The sequence below is a fragment of the Rhea americana genome, unplaced genomic scaffold, assembly GCF_003343005.1.
Source record: "Rhea americana isolate MKP2758 unplaced genomic scaffold, rheAme1 scaffold_17, whole genome shotgun sequence".
In the NCBI taxonomy this organism is placed as follows: domain Eukaryota; kingdom Metazoa; phylum Chordata; class Aves; order Rheiformes; family Rheidae; genus Rhea; species Rhea americana.
The window spans coordinates 6,445,570-6,467,625 of record NW_028185816.1 but is presented as its reverse complement, the minus strand read 5'-3'; the positions used below and the strand labels follow the sequence as shown (position 1 = coordinate 6,467,625).

The window sequence follows — 22,056 nt, the reverse complement described above, 5'->3', positions numbered from 1 at the left end:
GATGTTTTTTTTTTGGCTACTTTAATTAAAGGAACTATCTATTTAGGCATACCCATGTTAACAGACAGGATATCGCAGAAATGGAAGACATCCGCTGCAGTCACTGCAGGGGAGAAATTAGTTATTTATTTGTGATTGGTGCTCACTGGTAATCAGCTGTAGTACTGATCAGATTTGCGGAAAGTYTGTCATATCCTAAAGGAATTGAGTTCAGACAGCATTATGAACAGCACAGTGGCTGACCCACTGTACTGTSAGAAAGAAACAACAACTAGTGATTGATGAATGACTTCTGAAAATTGCCTTACAGAAATCAGGAATGGGAATCTAAAGGCCATCTTGGGCCTTTTCTTCAGTTTGTCTCGATACAAGCAACAGCAGCAGCAGCCACAGAAACAGCAACCGCAGCACCATCCATCCCAGCAGCCTCCCACAGTATCCCAGCAAGCAGGGCCTCCAGCTCAGTGCCAGGTCGGGCTACAGCAGCAGCAGGTGCCAGCTTCACTCCCAGCACAGTGCCAACAGCCCCAGCAAGCTGCACAGCATCAGTTAAAAGCACAACCAGAAATGCAGTCAAGGTGGGGAAATTTCCTTTAAGTTGTTTTTTTCCATCTTTTTTCTTTCTTCTTGTTAAAGGTCTTCGAAAACCAAAGAGGCTTCCTTCTTTAATTCTGCTTTAGAACAGAAAGTGTTTCACATGCTGAGTAGCAACTGACTTCACATCTTTGGAAAGCAAGATAGAGGTGCTTAAATATGTTCCCAGTGCTAGAAATGTTCAGCTCTATGGGCATAAAGTGCCTGCTAGACAGAATAACCACAGTTAATTCTAAGGGTTTTTTTCTCAGTATTCTTTTTGCTTCTTTATTCTAGCAAAGCACATATATCATTGCTAGTATGGTGTRAATGTACCTTGGACTTGTGAAAAATAACTTCAGTTTTCCATTTACAAGGAGAGTCCTCCCTGAAGCCTGGAAGAGTCTGGGCCTGGTAAAAGAAATAGAGCTCATCAYAGTTGGTGACAGTCAAAGTCCAATTTAGGTTTGTTGGTCAAAAACAATAAACTGCTGGCTTACATGAAAAATAATTTTGCAATTGGCATTTTTTGGCAGTCCTAGAATATAATATAGGTAATGGAAGGAGTGYGCGTGGATTGAATGTCTTTAATCCTAGAGGTGCTCTTTCAAGTTAAAATTAATGCGATTTTTGAAGGCCATACCACTGTGCACACATTTATTCTTACAGCATTCTGCTTATCCAACTATTTTACTGGTAAGAGAGTGTGGATTTTAGTACGAATAAGTAGGCAGGTTTCAAGGCTGAAATTATATATGCACGTTTGCTAAGGTATGAAGACATGTTTGTTTTAAAATAAAACAAATTAAGTTAAGGCTTATTTGTATTAAAAGAACAGAGATTAAGGTGAACACTACTTGAAATACTTGTTTTCTTGGAGTATAAGCTCTTAAAGTGAGGCCTTCCAATTGAGACATTTCRTGAAGCTTGTTTCATTTTTCCTTACGTATTTCTCCATATTTTATGTTCATTTAAGATGGAAAAATGTTTTTGTATAATTGGAGGTAGCTTGCCTTGCTACTATGTAATGACTTGTGCAGGAACTAATTGCTGTAAAACAAAGATGAAATCTGTTTAACATCAGATTTCTATGACTTGTTTGTATAACAAGCGCATTGAATCATTTGAATATTACTTTGGTACTTGCAGTCTATTATATGGATTGGACTGGGTTTCAAATATCTTAAAAATACTTAACTGGAAGTTGATAAAGTAGTGTCATAATGCTTTCTTAGAATATACTAAGTTATGAAATTGCTCAGATTCTGCTGAATCATATACAAGACAAGATTGATAAGAAACTGAGTAATAAAGTTTGATTTTGCATGCAGAATTGACCTGCATTACCTTATAAAAATTAATTCATTTCAGATTTAATACAGTTTTGACTTGAAGTTAAACTTAGAGRAGAAGCTTTTTTTCTTGTGAAATTTATTCAGAATAATAATAAAAAAATCCTCCCCTCCATAAAACTAGTAATTTAAGTTCAGTGGCTTGAAAAAACATTTCTTTGCTCACTGTTTTCTTCCACTTTTTCTTTCTTGTCGTACAGTGCATCTCCCAGGGACTCATCTCAAAGCAAAATCATCCGATTCACTCTTGGTCAGAAAAGGTCTTCTAGGTTAGCATTTCTTCATCCTCTGCAAAGCATGAATAACCCTTTTTGCAATATTTCCAGATGCATGTTTAGGAGTCACCTTAAAAATATTTACCTCCTTGTTTGTAACTTGGAATTTTGCAAACAGATGAAACACGGAAGTGTCAGACCCATTTTAACTTTTTTTCTTTTTTTCAAATGTGGAATGTATTTCTGCTAGCAAGAAAATATTTAGTTTTGGCRTCCATAGGAGCTTTCCCTCTTGAGAACAAAACATGGTTCTGGGAGTTCTCTCCCCACTATACATATGTGTATTAGTCATATTTATCTGTGCATAATTGCAAGTGCTAGTATCAGGCTAGTGCTCTCTGGGCTGGCAAATGGGATGTGCACCATATGTGCTATGTGAGGCGAAACAGCATCCTATGGATATGTCTCATCAAAGCTTCTGCACTCCTCAGTGTTACAGAGCTGAGAACATCTGATCTCCCTGAAAATGATATTTCAGTCTATTTTTCCTGAAATTATTTGCATGCCAGCTTCTATGACCATCTCATCTCAGCACTTATAAGAGTTGCTGTAAGTGTTATTAATGCAGTTATTGATGATAAGTTTCCTTTTACTACTTCTGCACTACTGTATATAAAAATAKTTTACTAGGACTTATCTATAGTTCAACATCATTAGTAAGCCATTATTTGCCATTTTACTGAGCTTCTGAAATATGATTTACCATTTTTATCCAACTAATGAACTACTTAGCTGGTTGTCCTCCTCTACAGAGAATATTAGTACTGCTTTAAAATTTGKATTTTTTCCCCCGTCTTATTTCTTATATGACAGCAGGGAAGGTCTGCATTATAACCCCTWTTCTAATGCTCCATGTTTCTTTTTCATGTTCCGTCTTAATCATACTTATGGCCCGACAGTTCATATTTGCCTAGAAATGGTACTACAGAGTAGTAATGGAGCTCAGTACTGTGGCTCTAATAGCAAGAAGCTAGAAACTTCTCCTTTAATTCCCTGATTTTTTYTTGGATTTCACAGACAGCTCTATGAAATCAATACCAAAATAAATGGTATAAGAGGAATGATATCTTCTTCTGGAGTGTTTGCCAGCATGTATATTTTTATTCTGGGTACATTTTTATTGGCAGTGGCAATACTGACTGAATTTAAAACTTGTCACTTTATGAGCTGGTCATATGGTCTGAGTAGCTTTAGTTACTTGAGAATGTGCTTGGTTTGCCAAACCTGTGCATGCGTGTGTGGGGAGCCTCTTCTTACCCATCAGCGCAAGATCACCATCCCTTGCCTGATGCCAAGCCCTATTAGAAAATTGCCCTCCCAGTRTGAGGTGCTCCCGTAGCCGTGCTGAGGTGGTTGGCCCAGAGGCAGAACAATTTTTATTCTTCTGTAGAGGCTTTCAGCTGAGGTACCTTGCACTTTCTTCCTACATGGAAAGAAACCTAGTTCATTGCCCATTAAGCAAAATAAAACTGTATGAGCTTTCTTGTCTTGATGGCTTCTAAGCTCTCAAGAACAGCACAACAGTTGTTATGAAGAGTGTTTGGCTTTTTTCCCTCTTTTACCCTTACTTCTTCCTCTGTAGTCTCCTTTACAGTGGTAAAGGGTCTCTAGGGAATTCTCRTTTTACACTTTCCTGCAGTGATCCTTCTGTACAACTTTCTAGCACCCCCCAGTGTTGGGAAGGGCTGTTCATCCTCCAAAATATTGGATAAATTGAGGGGTTTGTCTGAAAGGGTTCAACAAAGTAAACCTCAGAACCATGATGTGCTGTGCCAAATCTGCAGTGGTTTGCATTTAGAAATTATTTTTTTGTTCTGTTTTTGAATGATGCCCATATGTTTTATCCTMCTTGAGCTTTTAAAGCATGTGCATGCAGCTGCTGACTTTTTTGCTGTTTTCCTTCATGTTTCTTTTCATATTTTCTGTTCCTTCGCTAGTCTTTGAGAAGTTGGTTGATTTAGCATCACAAGAAGCTCTTCCTGGCTACTCTTCCTTCCCTTGTGCATAAAAGTGATTTGATCTGTTGCATACCCTGGCTCTCTGACAACAGAGACTTCCTCATTTTAGCCATTATTGGCAGAGACTATTTAAGACACATTGATTGCATATCTTAGAGAAAAAAATGTTTTAGAGTGATTCCACCATACTGAAAATACAAAGACAGCAAAGAATTTTCCCTTTCAGTGTTACTGTGTATGATGTGAACAGATTCTTTTAGTATTTAATGTGATGTCATTACTTTTTAAAATAGTGAGCTGTTTGTCTTTAGTATGTATTTTGAAGAACTACCAAATATTTATATTTTTTGTTTATTTGGAATATAGAAATCTGTGCTCGTTAGTGCAGACAAACATTAAAACTGTATGTATAAACATTAACTTTAAAGGACTTAAGCAAACACATTGCTCTGAAATRTGATGCCAGCTGCTTCCCTAATTCTGTCAGACTTTTTAGAAAATTCTTCCCCCTCTCTTTTACCTGAAAAGCATAAAAGAAGTGTCCCTTCCTGTTTACTTAAAGAATCTTAACTAAGTTTTCTGCAAGATATAACTAGTAAAATACAGACTGTAGTAAGGAAAGGCAGTCGATGTTGAAAAATAGATTGCTGTCTGAAATAGATTACTGCCATCCTCTTTCAGACRAACCAAAGCTTATACCTGCTCATCGATAAAGTGACCATGCTAAGAGACAGAACTTGAGCTCTGTATGATTTTATAGTCCCAAGTTAATCTTTCCCAGGGAATGGCTGTTAAGCTTTGCAGCTTTCCAAGCACAGACGTAATGAGCTTCCCTACAGGGAAAAACGAAGTTGGCAGCCATGTTCTGTCTCACTGTTATTTCCAAATTAAGTACAGCCCTGTTCAGCAACTTTGTTTAAGAACAGTAGTCTCATTTAGTCTTAAACTTGCACCAGTTTTGCAAGTAGTATAATCCATTGAATTTACTGCAACTGTTTCTGATTTACAAGATTTATGGCAGGAGATCATTAAAGATCACTGACGAAGAAAAATGTATGTAGGGAGAGTCTATAAAAACACCTTYGCTCAGTTTAGGCAGTCTAAGGTATTCTATGTTTAGTCCATTAGAAACAATTAGCCTGTTTGCCAAGTCCACTATTAGTCAACTTAAGCAGGAATTTCAGAACCAGAACTGGCTCCTGAATATATTTTTAGCTGAAAAATCACATTAGAGCTATTGAAGGATCTGACTCAACATTTTTTTTCCTGATGTAAAACAGTTCACATTGTAGCTTTTTCACTATATATTTTTTATCTAGGATGATGTGTTGCGGCTTTTTGAAGTTCCTTATAAAACCTTATATGCATATATTTGTGATATTGATCCTTTTCCTTTCAGATTATGCATGGTATTCTGTAGTATCTTTTCTTTCCCAGCATGCTTTTTTTTTATGTATTTCATCTGACTGTAATTATTTCATCAGACTTCCAGGCCCTACCACGAGGGTGTCCGCTGCAGGCAGTGAGGCCAAAACTCGTGGTTCTATTAGTGCCAACAATCGACGCAGCCAGAGCTTTAACAATTATGACAAATCTAAGCCTGGAATTTCCCCTTCTACACCAACAAGTAGCAACGAGAAAGGTAAGTGCTTGAAATTTTGGTATTTCCCCAAATTCTCTTTGGTGTGRTTTTCTTCAGGGAAAACTGAATTTTCCATAGAGTTCCAGAAGTTGTGAGGCTATCTCAAATTGATATATGTCCATTTGCAAAGAAATCTTTGTTGAGCTTTCATTTGATCTTTACTTTTATACACATATTCTAAAGTAAGTGGCACCTCCCCCAAGTAAATTTTTAGTAACTGTTTCATTCTGACTGGAGTAGGTAAGTTTTTATTACGACTAAAGTGGAAAAAGATACTATCCTTGTGGTAGGTAGTGAGCAAAGAGTTGGTATGAAAGTGTGAGTGCCAATTACATTAAAGGATGGATGAATGATCATTTCTCGCATACACAAATCTTTATTTTAAAAAAATGAAAAGATGGTTAAAAACAGGTTAAATGCCAACAGTCATGAAGTTTCAGTGTGCAAGTTCATCTGAGTTTTCCTGAAAATCTATTTGATTTAGTCATAACATAAAGCAGGAAATCAATCTCTGCCAGAGCTGGCCCTATGACGACCRGATAAAAGTCTTGGATTTCAGTCTAAAACTAATTGAAATTAAGGGGAATCACTTTATTAATTTCATGTATTCTTGATCAGCCTCTTGTTGAATTATAATTAGGAACAGAGCAGTCTTTAATGACTCAGTATTTCTTGGATGAAAATTTGCATTGTCTTTTTATTTGACTCYGGTAYAGATATTCAAATTATTTCTAAACTTAGGGAACTCATTGTATTTTTTTCTARACAAAATAATTCCACTTACCAGTTCTTWGTTCTCTGAAGTTCAGTACTSCTGAAATCTCAGAAGCAGATAGCTGAAAGTTTGCCTGAATACCTTCATATTTTCATTGAGATTTGGCTCTCTTGCTCTTTATGATACAGAAAAAAAAACAAATTCACTGTTTGTATCTACTGTTTTTATAAGCCAAACTTAGCTCCTTGGTAGAATTAAATTTGGTGATTTGTAGTAATATAGATTGTATACGTTCAAACAGTAGTTGCTAGATTAACTACTACAGCAAAAGTAATTGCATGAGCTAGCTTTCTTTTCCTYCTCATATTGTACTTCCTCCTTTCTTGTTGATTCTTTAATATTTTTCCTCTATCTCTTCTACCACCCCTCTCACAAGAGAAAAGTTGCTAATGTTGACAGTGATGCATTCTRCTTCCCCTCTTCCCTTAGATAGCTTTTTCCATTGTAAAATCAACTCCACAAGCCTAATTACTTCACAGCGTTCACAACTTTGGATTGGTTAGATCTTATTGTGACTTTTCTTTTTACTRTTTTGTCTGGTTTCAGTTAAACCTAGCCATTTCTCAGCCCTGACATGCAAACAATAATTGGTAATTGTATYTTTACAGAGTTCTGCAGTATTAGTGCTATCAAGAGATCTTTTTATTGTAGCTTCTAATTTTATCAGACTACCTTCCAAGATGCTCCTTGCTCATGATAAGCTTTTACAAGGTGATTCAAGCGATATTATAATGCCTTGCTATTAAAAAGGACAGTTCTACTCCATTTCCTTGTGGGTTTGTCTTCACTTCTCTTCCTTTGTGCATGTTCCCTCTCTTTCCTTTCTGCCAGCATTTATCTGACCCACTTACTAATTTTGACTCCTTAAAAGCAGCAGAAATCCATTCACTTTTACATTTTTTGGTTAATTTTCTGTTGCGTTACTGAACTCGGTCAGCTCACTAAAGGGTCAGGCAAAAACACAAGGCCAAAGCCAGCCAAGGAAGAAGAAGAAGACAAAATCRGAGTATGACTGCCCCATTCAGCAGCTGAGCTTTTAAACTGCTTCAGCCATATTTTGAAAGCTCCTCTGTGRCATGAGCCATCGGTAGGTGACAGCATTAATTGCAGCAGAGCTCAGCTTGGTTAACCAGTCAATCTTCTTTCTTATATTCGAGTTACACCTAAGTATAATTAGGGCAAAAAGAGGCATATGGTGGCTCTGTGATTTTGGGCTAGACACAAAAGACGTATTTCAGATACCCACTTGTTTGGGTGCCTCCATTTTGGAGTGTTTTGTATAGATAATGTCAGTTATCTCTGGCCTATAAGAGATAATATACTTATAGTAGTGGTACTGATTTTTATTTGCAGCATAGTTGCTGAGGGAAGAAACACCAAGCACAGGGTCTTACCAGCTGCTGTAAAGTCAGTCAAACTTACACCAGTACTGAGCTGTTTAAGATGTCACTTTTACCTGCTGTTCTGGCTTCAGCCAGGGGTTCAGAGAGTAACTCTCCCTGTTGGGTCAGCTGAGTTAGTCTTCCTAGATTAAAAGCRGCAGGAGGAAAACTATAGAAAGGCAAAATGGGAAGCTGAAGGTGAAAAAAATACCACAAGAGAAAGGGAGAAGCAACAGGAAGGCAGCCCTTGGTAACAGCTGAGTTTGTGACTGAAGCACACTCTCAGCTGGTTTCTGCTCTTGTTTAGTTGGACTGTACTCACTTCCCAGTTTTACRATTTTGAAAAAACAGAAGAATCACAGATTTTAGATTCTCAGAGTTACAGGTGTCATTGTAAGCTTTTCCTGCCAGCCAACTTCTCTCTGTTATCCCATCTTATGGTTAGAAGCGGGCAAGAAGTATTGGAACATCTATTCTGTTCCATTAAAATTCACCAGTCAAAGCAAATTTTGGATATTTGTATAAAGATTTGATTTTTTGGATCCAGTTCAAGTCTATATAGGAACATCAAAGATTCTTGATTATGTATATTTTAAAACTTGACTGTTCCTATCCTTTTCTTTATTTTTTTACTTATTTAAATTCAAAAGATGTGTCACAGTCTGACTTTCTTCRTATCATAGATAGCATAAAATCTGGATTGAGCCTCAGCTAGTTCAGCTGAAGGCACACATGTGAGACAGATGCCAAAAATAGGAGGATCTGAGCCCTGGAGGTCTGTCTCTTTCGAAAGAGGCATCGCAAGAAGAATCCTAGATATTGTAATAGCTAAGGAGCAATTTGGGTGATATCCTTACCTGATTTGTTATTCTCCTTGAAGACGCTTTTGAAACAGCCTTTCTTGTCTGCTGGCATGAGCAATGCACACTCCTCTCAGCTAATGGGGCAGTATACCTCTGGCAGAGTTTCTTCTTAAAATGTCACTGGGCCTATAGCTGGCCTGAATTCTGTTGCAGCTGCTAACATCAATTGCTTTCATTCAAGATTGAAAAAAATAAAGAAACAATATAAATTATTAATAGAGCTTTAACTGCATGTGTAATTCCTTAGGAGTACTCTAAGATACTTTCTCTGAACAGTCCGGTGTATGGCAAACACTAGGAAAGGAAAGTACATGGTGAAGTCTAAATGGTATTGATGTTGGGATCTCTAAAAGGCTTACTGTGTTCTAGGAAGAATCCTCCAAGAGTAAGATAATTAGTACTTAAGTGTTGTAAACAGATGACATTTAGATTTTGAAAAACAATTGGCTTTGGTTGAGAAAGGTATATTCCTTCTTCAGTATAACTGAAGTTATTGTGACTTGGTGTCCTGAAGTCACACACAAAAATATATTTCATAAGTACCATTTGTTTGTGTATCAAACCCAGACAAGGGAGAGTAGAAAATTAATGCAAAAGAAGACATTTTGATGCGTAGCTTGCTGGAAATGGAAAGTGGCCACTGAAGGTTTCCTTAGTGTTTTTATGTGATAAATGGCTCTATGGCTTTCCTTTCCTCCTCTCTTGTCAACAGTGCTTTAAATTAGAAAAATATGTGACTTAGATTTAATTTCAAGGATCATTTAATGCAGAGCTTATAAGCAGGAATATGCTATAGTTTTATGAATGTTTCAGAGATATTGGTTGTGTGTAGGGCAGTGCATCAGAAATGCTAAGTACAGTGTTGTCTCTGAGGAGCAGAAGCTCTTTGAATTACATTTACTGACTTCCATTAAATTAGTAATTTGACAGTACTCAATAGCTTGAGTTTGTATTTCTGAGCTTTGTAATGCAGCACTTATTGTGGGAGTTTTAAAAGTGGGTATAACTGGTGAGAGTTGAGCAATTCATTCTTGTGCAATATAGTCAAATTGTTAGCTTAGGCTGGTAGCTAATTTTTATTTTTAACAAAGTCATTGCACTTACAGAGATAGATCAGTGTTGAATTTCAGTGCTGTTACTATCTTCTTACAGTGACTTGGCAGTCTTGCCCTTTAGGCTCAAGTCTCCTTGCTGTAAGTGCACTAATGAATATTTTGCATGAGAGAAAAACACAAGTCTGGTCCAACTTGTCTGTGGTTCTCATACTTGTTTTTGTTCAGGAAATTATGTTTTTTCTTTCCCGAGCTTGCAATTACAGCTCTAACCCCATCTCATAATGATGGCAATGGAGAGGCCTCAGCATCCTCTAGGGGCATTCTGAATCACCTAGATCAGACCTCGTAGAAGAAAAATATTAAATTTACGGTGGAAAATAGGAGTATAAGGTAATAAGGTAGCAACATTCTGACTTGATAAATCTATTTTTGAAATTTATTTTTAGTATTTTAGAATCATAGAATCAGTAAGGTTGGAAGGGACCTCTGGAGATCATCTAGTCTAACCCCCCTGCTCAAGCAAGGTCACCTAGAGCATGTTAGACAGGGTTGCCTCCAGGCGGGCCTTGAAGATCTCCAGAGAAGGAGACTCCACAACCTCTCTGGGCAACCTGTTGATTATATTGTATGAAGTGTAATGACTTAGCTGTCTCTTCGGTGTGCAGTGTTCATCTCTAAATCTGAATTATATTTGGCTTTCATTAAAAAAAAGGAAAGAAAAAAGAAAAACACAGAGCAAGCTATAGCATGCATGGTGGAAATAATCAAACGTTTTCCTGTATAGTATGTCCCCAACATTTTTCTGTCTCCTTCTTGTCAATTCTCTCCCCTTTTGCTAGTGTGCACTAACTACTGTATTGGCGAGATGCAATGTGTGATATGACTATTCCTGAGGCATTATTTTTTGGCCGGATGATCAGTACTTTTGCATGGTTGGTAASCTGCTAGGGCAGGTGGAAGAGAGAGCTTGAACTCTAAAGCTTTTTCTCAGTGGTAGTACTAATCTGGGTCTTTTTCCCAAGTGCAAATATTTCAGGAAACTGATAGGAACACAATGTCATACTTGGTCAAAGAGTTCAAAACTTATGAGGAGAAAGCTGACTGATAGACATGATCAAGTAAGTCTCATTTCCAAAATATGGGATATGGGTCAGAAAACTTGCATTGTCTTAGCAGTTTGTCAGTCAGCTTGTCTGACAATGTTACAATTAAATTAAGCCAAGAATTTTTCAGACTGACTGGTTTTGCGTCTTATAGAGGGGACCATACTTTGTGTCATGGTTATATTTTCATAGTAAAGTCCAAGTTCTTCATTTTTTAAGATGACAATTTATGACTGGAAGTTCTTATCAGAACTAAGATTCTGAGCATTTAATGCGACATATGTAGGTTGTCAACCTAAAAATCCAGCCTCTTCTTTCAGGCATTTCTAATACTTCTTCCGAAGCATACTGAAGCTTCTTCAGTAACCAGCTTATCTTTCTAAAGAGATGGATTATGATGAGAAATGAGTATTTATAGAACTATCTACCTAAAGGGTAGTCAAATTATTCAGCTGACAAGTTATTATTCCTCCGTATGCAAAAAATAGTACAAAAATTAGGCAGAACAGCAGTGCAAAGACTTTTTTTTAAAATAATTTAAACTGGTATTTCACTTTCCTTATTAGTCTTTGTTCACCTAACACTAAAAACTTGAAGCATTTTTGCTCTTTGCCTTCTTAACTCTTGCTGGACTAAATCACTATAACCTGGACTAATGAAACATATGTGGAAAATTCCTCAACCCGAGTAGCCTGCCCTGTGTTTGCCCTCTTCTCTGTGCATCTCCTATGGGCCACTAGTGGAGACTAGAGACTGAGAGAAATAGATGTTTGGTCTCCCCTACTACAGTCAATTCATGTGTTCTTCAGTCTACATGATTGGGAAGGAGGATTGTTTATTTAATTTTTTTTTAACCCACTACTTGCACCATTGCATGTTTTGGAGAAGGAAATGGAGAAAGAGAAATCTGCCCATAACTTAAATGGAAGATGTGAGCCTGCTTCCTTTTCAGAGGAAATACCACAGAGCCTGAAGTCAGGACAGGCTGTCTTGTTGCTGTCCAGAATCTTCATTAAAGGGACAATGTTGTCTTCTTTTGCTTTCTCAGACTAGGCACGCTCACTGACACCCCTTTCGATACTCGTACTTCTCTGATATTGTAAGGACAACTTAGGCATCTAATTCAGTCTTAAGGATTCCCTCTTTAAGATTAGGATGTAAAAAATTTAACTTGATTTCTGGAGTTAGCCCCAGCACATTAAAATCAAAGAGAGTAATTGGAAGAAAGCAAAGAGAGGTTTGCTTCTCTAAACTCTATATGCAAACACTTAAATGCAAAATTCCCTTCAAGCTCACAGGAATTTCAGTGCTTATAAGTCTTACATCATAAAATGGTAACACACCATGGTAAWTTTTTTACTTATTTTCACAGTGATTAGCCATTTATAACTGTAGTAGTATTCTAGACAGGGTGTTTTAATGTGTGTAATTGCTCTTACAGGCTTTTTTTGCAAACAAAAAGAAAAATGGAAATGAAGTCTAATTACATTTTCAGGTTGTGGGGGAATAATGAACYACTCAGGCCTGTGATTTTTTAGGTCATTGTAATCATTTCATGTAATWAGAGCCTTTTAATTTGCATCTGAATTGTCAAAGTTATTTACTCCATGCATATTCAAATACACCTTTGGTTTACTATTTTGTCCTGTACCACTGTAAATAGTGTACAGCTTGAAAAACATTTTCCACCACCCAAGGTCACCATTGAACTCATCCTAAAAATATTTCTAAGGAATTTAAACAGATGCATGAGCTTTGTATTGCTATGTCTGTATGTGAATTGCTAGTTACTAGTTATCCTAAGGTTCTATTTTGCCTTATCCTTCTAATAATTTAATATAATCTCCAAATTAAAARGTGGGGGAAAACTGTGTTTATCTGTCCAATTTAGAATTTATTTCTAAATAAAATTATTTAGAAATATATTTTCTTGCCTACAGGAAGAAGCAGCAGAAATGTATCCTAGGTAATAGCAGGAACAAAACTTAAAAAAAAAAATGATGCAGGCAACTTCAGTTAGGAGCTTGATGTGTAAATTCTCTCATTGATCTATTCCAGCAGTTTATATGGCTACTCACAACTGAGAGTCCTTTTYGACATGCCTTGGATGCTCGGCTCTGCAAAAAGCTGGGCCTTCTTGACTAACTCTGAATACCTTCACCATCCGCTGTCTTCACTGATCTTCAGGCACTCGGTTTGCATTTTGCAGGCTCGGGAGTCTGACAGCATTGTGTTATCACAATGATATCCTGTTTATTCCATCCTTATTTGTATCCATGGTCTATAAAATTAAAACTTTAAATTTATGAARCTGTAGGAATCACTGTGTTAATGTGCAGTCTCTGGGATTTGTATGGTGTGATATAGTAATGTCCCTGGTAGGCTTACACCTTTTCTTTTTATGCTCTTACTTGTTTGTTGCTAATAATTTATTTAAAATAATCCTACAGAGGGCAGTAGAAGTCTACGGGAAAAATAACTCTTTTCCTTTGGAGTCAAAGAAAAAAGTTAGGTAAAATGTTAGCAGAAAAAAGTACTATCAAATGTGACYGTTTCTGCACGAGATCAAATGGAGTGTTTTCAAATTTTTCGGATTATGAAGAAGGCAGTGCTTCTGACAGAAAGTTTCTCAAAAATAGATAGTATTAGAAAAAAATGAATATATGCATACAGATTTGTGTGCTCAAATGAAGTAAGACTGCTTTAGTAGCTGTGTCGCTACAAACATACTCAATACAAGTCTCACGAGAGAGTTCTGAWACTGGATCCTGCTGATTCAGCTATAATCTTAGCTGTGTGTGCCCCAGTTCCCAGGTATGGATAAGCTATGTACGCAGGAGAGTAGGAGAAGCATAGGCTCTCCTGGCTGATGTACTGCATTTCTTTCCTTTCTTCTAAATTCTGGATAATCCTTTTTAATTTGGAATGCAATTTGTATTTAGTCACAGTCTTTTAATACAAGAAGGGTRGTTACTCTGTTCACAGGGGTGCATGGTGACATGGCTACAGGCAAAAGTTGCTTCAGGAACAATTCCACCTGGAAATTTAGAGAATTGGAGGAATCTACCTCACTGGAGCTAGCTTATCTAAGGCCTTTCTTTCACCAGAAGGTTGGATTGCATGATCTCCAGAGGTCCCTTCAAACCTAGACTTTTTTATGTGTTCTACGATTTAGATATACATATAGTTAGTTTCTTAGGGTTTTTTAAAAAATATGTGGTGGACATTGACTAAACAGTTTTWAGTGATGTATTTAAGGGACTCTGGGGGAGTGAAAGGGAGAAAGTCAATGCAAAATTGAAGTCTGCTTCAGCTTTGACAGTTCTAACTAAATCTCTAATATTCTGTCTGTACCCTAATGCCTTTCTTGTTCAGATGTTCTGTTTTTTTCTTTGTTGTATATTGATGCTTAATTATGGTCTATTGTTATGCACAGTTGTGTAGATTTGTGGTTTGATGCAGAGATACTCAAACCAGTCCATGTTATACTTGATAAGGGCATATACCCTCCTAACACAGCTAAAATGCTCATAAATACTCGTAAATACTCATAAATCAATTAAAGTTCTTGGGGGTAGTATCTTGAAGGAGAGTTCTTGTGGGTAATATCTTGAAGGCTAAAATTTTCAGTAAGTGTTACAGCAGCAGTCACATAAGCTTTGAAAAAGAAGAATGTTGGGTAAGAGATAGAAAAGAGCACTGCATAATTAGAAGTTTGGCAAAATTCCTTTGCAGATAGATATTTAAAAGGTTAATTTATATTCTTTATTTAAAAGAAAGGATACTTGCTTTTTATCTACAAGCTATCTTTATAGACATGAGATTTACAGTAATAAATATATAGTGAATAAGTAGCCATTTATTTGGGATTTGAAAATAGCCCAATTCAGAGCAAAAACTAGATGCAAAATTTAAAAATGAGGGTGATTAACCATTGAAACAGATTAAATGAGTCAAAATTTGATGTTTGCACAGAGCTGATGTTAAGACAGAGATTACAGGTCTGACTCAGAAATTATTGAGTGAAATTCTTTGAACTACATTATGGTGAAGGTCAACTCAGATGATCCAAGCAGTGTTCCCGAATTAAAATTATCTCATTTAAATATGTGAAAATGGAGGACAAAAACCCTCTTCTGTAGCTGCACATAAAATCAGATGAAATATTTCATATTCTAAATGGCTATGTTTGGCTCCTATATGAAGTGCAGGATGATTAGTTGTTTTGCCTTCTGAGATTGCAAAATCTTTCTCACTGGAGCCCCTTATGTTTTACTCATGCAGTTTTTCCACTCTCAATAAAATAACAATAATAAATAGAGACAAAAAGCAGACTATCCCCCCTGTGCCAAATAATAGTATAACAATTAAAAAAAATAAGTGAGCACTGAGATTTGTAAAGCCTGATAGAGATGGCTTTTAGGAATTTAAARTTTTTTTACCCATGGCTACCTGGATGACTGAAAATTTGATCTGTTACACTTGGAAGAAACATGGTCAGCCTATTTCCATTCTCAGCACCTTCTCCTCTGCCTCTGTCCCATTTCCTGGGCAAAGGAAAAATGAGTCCTTCCAGGATTTAGTGGTTGAGACAATCACATAATACTGATGAGAATGAAATGTTTGATTACTTTGTTACAGTTTGCTTCAAAGCAAACCAAGCAACCACTAAATCCTTCTATCAGGTGAAGCTCAAGATGCCAACTGAACATTTCAGTATTGGACATATTAATGACTTACCTGGTGTGCTATGAACTAATTTCAAATCACTATCTTCCTCCAGAAAAAAAGAATTTAAATTAACTAGTTGTATTATCCCCAATTCTTATCAACCTGATGCCTGGTTAGAGACCATARCTGTATTATGAAGTTTTCATTCAATGGTAGAAGAAAAAAAAACCATTCCACTGTTGATTAATCTACATATAATCTAGCAATTGTACTCAGTAGTTTTGTTAATTTTAGCGATCAGAAACCAGGAGTTTTTAGCCATCATTGTTTGGCTGAATAGGAAGAGTTAAAATGAAAGTAGGACCTCTAGATTTGATCTTTCAGGTTGCATACTGTACAGCCTGTGCTTTCAGCTTGCTGGTTTTTAAGCATTGAGGAAAGTTCTGTTATCAGCACTGTACTGAGCAACTTCAGTTTTAGAAGTTCATCAGGGTCTGCTGTTGATTAGTTTGGAAACTATCTTGAAGTAACAGAGGGAAGCTTGTCAGAGAGCACAGTGTGGTCTCTCTTTAAAGCACTCTAACAAGCTCCTGTGATACCCGCCTGATCTGTTGAAAAGCTCACTGTAATGTTGGTGGCTAATACAAGCTATTAACAGCAGTCATTATAATGAGTCTTAGCATTTTGAATCGTATCTTTTACTAGCTAGGGACTGAATAGTCTTGAAGTATTCAAGTATGCGATATATTATAGAAGAGAATGTCCACARAACTAATTTGCAGCTGTTAGGATTCACTGTCTTCACAACACTCTCCGTGAAGTCAGTCACGCCAACATATGGCGGCAAATGCACATGTTGCTAAATAAGACGGAATTGTCAAATTTGGCTTGGTGTCTCAACCAATGCCCTTTATTTGCAGTATGTTACTGTGATTTCCAACTGAGAACTCTGATATACTTTGATTGATCTTGAAAAGGCATTGACCCTTTTTTGTGCAAACTGCCAGATCATCTCTGAAATCGATTTTAACTGTGCCAAATGCACGAGCATTGAGCCCAGCTCTGCAAGGCTGGTGGGAGAGGGTGGGGGAGAGGTTGAGGGAGGAAGTCTTTTTAACCAGGACTAGCAGAAAGATTAACAGTTCACCAGAGACAAAATTAAGTGGAAGTTTTGAGATGGAAAGACTATGCTTCCAACAGTGTATGGATGTCAGAAACCTGAAATGTGATTTTATAGAATGAAACAGCTGGTGTATGCAACAGAGAGCAGTAAGTTAAAGTTTGGTTGTTGTTTTTTCCTTTTCTGGGGGGAGGGGGAGGTGACAATTGTAACTTCCTTCATGACTGAAAATCATCTGTAGAGAGTTAGGAAAAAAATCCCATAGTTTGACTTTGTGGAACAGTGACTTTCTTTCCTGTTCTATATACAACTTGTTTTCAAATTTCTTTTTAGTTTTCTTTTTCTTTGTAGAATTTGATGAATCTAATGTTTACTTTGGATGTGTTGACWCTATATGACTGTGCAAAAGTCACTAAGAGCAGAAGGACTGAAAAAGTGGAATTTTTTTTTTAAAGAGAGATAAGTGCATAAATTTTGAAACTAATTTAGTAAGTTATCTACCTTTTCCTATTTTTACTGTGAAATAAGTATGATTTGCTCAACAAAATGAGAATATAGTAATGGCACAAATTTCAGTCTTTCAATTTTAGAAGTGCGGAGGTGTTTCGCGTAGGTCAGGTGTGAAGTGAAGCACATTCTGTTTAGTGCTTAGAGTGCTTTGTCTGTGCTTATGCATGCTGACAGTCAAGAAGTGCTGACTATTTGAGGGTAGTTAATAATGATGTATGTGCTTAAGTATAATGAAGTACAGGCTTTAATTTAAACGACAGTGTTTATTTTTATATTTTATAGATTTTGTATTGAATTTATATGATTTTATATTGAAAATAATGTTTTTAGTAGCATTTTTAATGGACTAATTCTAAAAACCTGAGAYCACATGGAGTATTTAATGAAAAATGCTGTATGTTTAAATAATAAATGTTTTTCAGGAGAAAAGAGGAAGAAGGGTTACCCTTTTCCTTTTTGAGAAAATGTCTTTTGGAATTCTTATCCTATTTGCTTTCAAAGTGATTTCTGTCTGATGATTTTCTCTATAAATCACTCTGATGATAGACTTTTTTATGTAGTTTTTCTTGACAAATCCAAATCTCAGATGAACAGATGCAGAATAGTTGACATTTTTGATAGTTCTGCTGTGTGCACTACCAAAAAGCAGGTGCTAGAATAATCCTATCCTGTTTTCTAAACATACCTTCCATTGACAGCATTTATCAGAAGTTTAGTGTAATTTTTTTTATTCTTAAATACTGTACAGTGATCATAAGTCCTCTCTCTTATAATTTAATGGAAATCCATGAAAGATATTTCTGGTCCTTTATAATTACATTATCAAATTTGTTTTGGTTTAYGTCACCATTGGGATTTACACAAAGATGAATTGTCAGATCCTCTGATTACTCATTTGGGAATAAAATACTTGGGTACTGCTCTCACTACAGGGCATTTTGCTCCCAAAGTATCCCAGCAGAAACTCTGAATAAGTTTTGTGTTGGTTGCCACTCTGAATCAAAGGTTTTTAAGAGTGCTCTTTTTCCCCACAAAGGAAAGAGAATTGATTGTGTGCATAATTTTTCATTTGCAGCAACTGTAATACCATTAATTGCCTTCATTGGTCAGGACATGAAAAGGTGGAGAAAAGCGGAGACAGTAATTTCATCAGCATTGCTTCATCCACAAGTCCTTGCTCTTCCCCCTCTTACTCATCACTTCAAGATTTGGTTAGGTCAGGCACAGAGGAGAGCTGGAAATSACCTATTTTTTATTTCTTTGTGTTAATTGCAAGGAAAAACGTACATTGCAAACCTCACGTTTGCCTGAGTAGGGCTTGAGTTCCAAGATCTACAAGCCTGAGCTCATATATTTATGTTTAGCTTCCGTGTAAACGAATTCATAATGGATGCTACAATGTTCATTTCTTGAGTATAGTTTGTGCCTTTAATTTTAGAAACAGATTTTCTAGTGTTTKGGGAAATGTGGTAACTGTAGGTTTTCAGTTAATTGTTTGATTCTTGCAGATTATGATTACAGTTGTATAGGTGAAGCATCCAAGATTTCTCTTCATGAGTTAGGGATGATCCCTTAATGACGCTAGTGATTGACTTTCTCCATGGGGCTGCCTACATTGAAGCTGAAGGTTTGGCTCATGTAAACCCTTTTAAATGGGTGAGGGCGATCCAGATCTCTGCAAAGACAACAGTGGGCCAGGATAACGGCATAATCCTTAGTCTAAAACTAGTTCCAGTATCATTACACAAATTCAGATCAAAACTTTGTGGTGCAGATAACCCTTCTATTTTAAGAACAGTGTTTAAAATTATGACAGCTTTGCAGCATATGTTATATTAATAGAATTATGTTAAATTTAAGCACATTGTTGTTCTTCCTGCTGTGGAGGAACTTGGAGAAAAATTGATCTCTGTCCTGTTTATAACAGTCCTTACATATTTGAAGACCTACAGTGTCTTCCCTTAGTCTTCTATTTTCTAGACTAAACATACTCTACTATTTCAATGTTCTTCTTGTAATTTATTTGTGGTAAATCTCTTGTATGTCTAGRTGATCTCTTCTGGCCTTGTTCTAGTCTGTCAGCCTCTGTTACTGGGGTGCTGCAGCTGGACACAGTACTCCACCTGAGGTCTTACCCTGACACTGCCTAGGTTGGAATAGTTACATTCTGTGTCTTACGTAAGATACTCATAATACGTTCCTGAATGACATTTGTTTTTCCGTAGTGTCGTATTATATATACGTGCAGTTGTGATCTACTGTAATTCTTTTTTGCTGTATTGCTGCATAGCTGATTATTTGACCTTTTATATCCATGTATTTAATTTTTCCTCTCTCTGTTYAGAACTTTTAGTAGCTTTTAAGGAAGGTAAGCTTATTAACTATCATTATTTGTTCAATTTACCAAAGTATTAATGCCCTCTGTATTCCCCAAACAAAAGGTCACTGACTTGTGTCATAAGGTGAACCTCAAGAGAGTCATTAGTGTCAAATGAAATACTTGTCTTCAGGCAATTGGAAAGTATATCCTGGGGTATTGCAGCCTTTCACATTTCAAATCGAATACAGTTTTGAAAAAAGTGGCTCATCTGAGTTGATCTTTAACAGCATATTTATACTGGGTGTTTGCCCGTATGACAGRCTTCTAGAGTAAAAGAAGCCGTACAGCACATTTATAGGGCAAGATACAAGTATACAGTAAATCATATCCATGTTTAATCCTACAACAGTTTAACTGGGTGAATTTGGCATTGCAAAGTATGTCCTCTTACCTAAACAAAGAGTGGCTAAAGGTTTAATTGCAACTGAAATGGAGCTGTATAATATCACAAAACTTAGCCATAGTTGATATAAACTTTAGGAATGTTTAAAACACAACAAAATTGTATTTTTAAAAGGTCTTTGAAAAAGACTAAGAAAGTTAGTAAATGTTGTGTTCTTAACTGTGCAATTCGTGAGAATAAACGCCCTGAGCTTAAAGGTGAGATGTAACCTTGAAGTCAGCTTCTCATCCAGTGTACATCTGCATAGCTCCATTGAAAATGGTGGAACTATACTAGTTTTTACCAACTGAAGAACTGGCCCAGCATTTCACGGCCTTTACAGTTCCTAGATTTCTCCTTTTAAAATAAATATTTACAATTTCTTGTAAATTTATTGCTGGGTAAATTGTGCCAGAGGAACAAGCATGGAAACTAAAGTTCATATTAAATCATAGGAAAGAAAACAAAAACAGTACTATGTCCCAGATTTCTCCTGTAAGTGCCAGTATGATTTTACCACATGAGTAGAAACCTCCTCTCTCTGTTTCAGCCTCTCTGGTCCCTTCTATCTGTGGCTTCTTTACTAAGCCTTTTGTCTTTTCTGTGTCCATGATCAAATGTACTTAAGGATTTGGGACTGGCGCTATAGAATTACTAGCACCTCCGAAGAGGGTAAGTCTAGAGCCACAGCCCAATCCTTCGTTACTGTAACAAACAGTAGACTGTTACCTGCATGCTCTCCCGATTTGAAAAATCTGCTGCAGCAGATTTCCCACCAGCAAATATAATGGACTCAGCAGAGCTTTCTTTCTTCAAGTCTTGCTTAGAATTTGCTATCATTCTTTTCTTCAAAGCAGGCTGTAGCTTTGCCCAGTGAGCTGATAAATGCTAAAAAGCAAATAAATAATGTCCAGGCTAACACTGTTCCACTGTGACTGTTCCATGAAGGGAAGGGGAAGTTACTAATTCTCTTTTTTCCATTCCTATTATCAGAACTTTGGTAACACAGCTAGATTAGGGAGCACAAAGCAGTTTCATTGACCAGAGAGATGAGATGAAAAAGATCCTGGTGTGTATAAAGTGATATATGTCTGTCAACTGTTTTTGATATACTAATTTAATAGATATGTGTGTATTTTTGTTTATTGGTATTAAGTATTGGTAGTTCTACCAATTTATATATTTTTGTATTGGTATTASTAGTAGTTCTACAGACAGGTACTTGATTTGACTCATCTGTTTAAATACATAATACATGCGTACGCATGTATTATGTATTTAAACATAACAGCTCCTTAACAGCTCCTTAAAAGCTCCTTGCCTGGAGTTCATTAATGCTTTTCAGTAACTCTGTTATAAGAAAGCCTGGGGGAGATGTYTGTACAAATAAAGAGGAAAAAAATTAATGAACAAACGAGAATAGTATTCATCTATGATTTAATTGAGAGCATTGCTTATTTTGAATGGCACAGTTAACTTGATTTCATTATTTTATAATTGTGCAACTGGTATGTGGTCGATAGAGGTCCCTCCAACCTTGTTCTTAGGCAGTCATGTGGACAGCGTTTTGAATTTTACAGTAACTAAACAAAAACAACTTTGAATTCAAGTGTCTTACTCAGTTATGTGAAGACAATAGGAGAAAAGGATTGCCTGTGCTCCCGGTTTGCATCCCTTCAGCTCAGCAAAAATGCTGAGTCTTGGTGCACGAACAACAGAACTGTTGTTTCACATGCTGAAGCTCTGTGTGAACAGCAGAGGCTTTACAGAAATGTGAAAGTTTAGTGACTGACATTTCCACAGACTTTGGTACTGGTTTTCAGAAGTACTGAGTACATAGAACTGCTGCTGAAGTTACAGATAAAGGTTGTGTCATGAGGGRTCAAAGAAGTAGTTAAGATGAAAAGAAATAAAACTTAATATGTCAAGCAGTAAAGGTAATTTTTGTCCCATTTTAAAATAAATTGAATCACCTTCAGAAACAAAGCCAGTGGATAGAAGTTAAAAGAACCAAT

At 36.5% G+C, this 22,056-nt stretch overlaps 1 protein-coding gene across 1 annotated transcript in view; it reads left to right on the top strand.

Moving 5' to 3' along the window:
• NAV2 (neuron navigator 2) overlaps positions 1 to 22,056 on the top strand; it is a 245,917-nt gene that overhangs the window by 99,212 nt on the left and 124,649 nt on the right. Inside the window, exons 5-6 of the mRNA XM_085300906.1 lie at positions 311 to 578; positions 5,643 to 5,800. Coding sequence (XP_085157032.1) covers positions 311 to 578; positions 5,643 to 5,800 — 426 coding nt within the window. The remainder of the gene's footprint in view (positions 1 to 310; positions 579 to 5,642; positions 5,801 to 22,056) is intronic.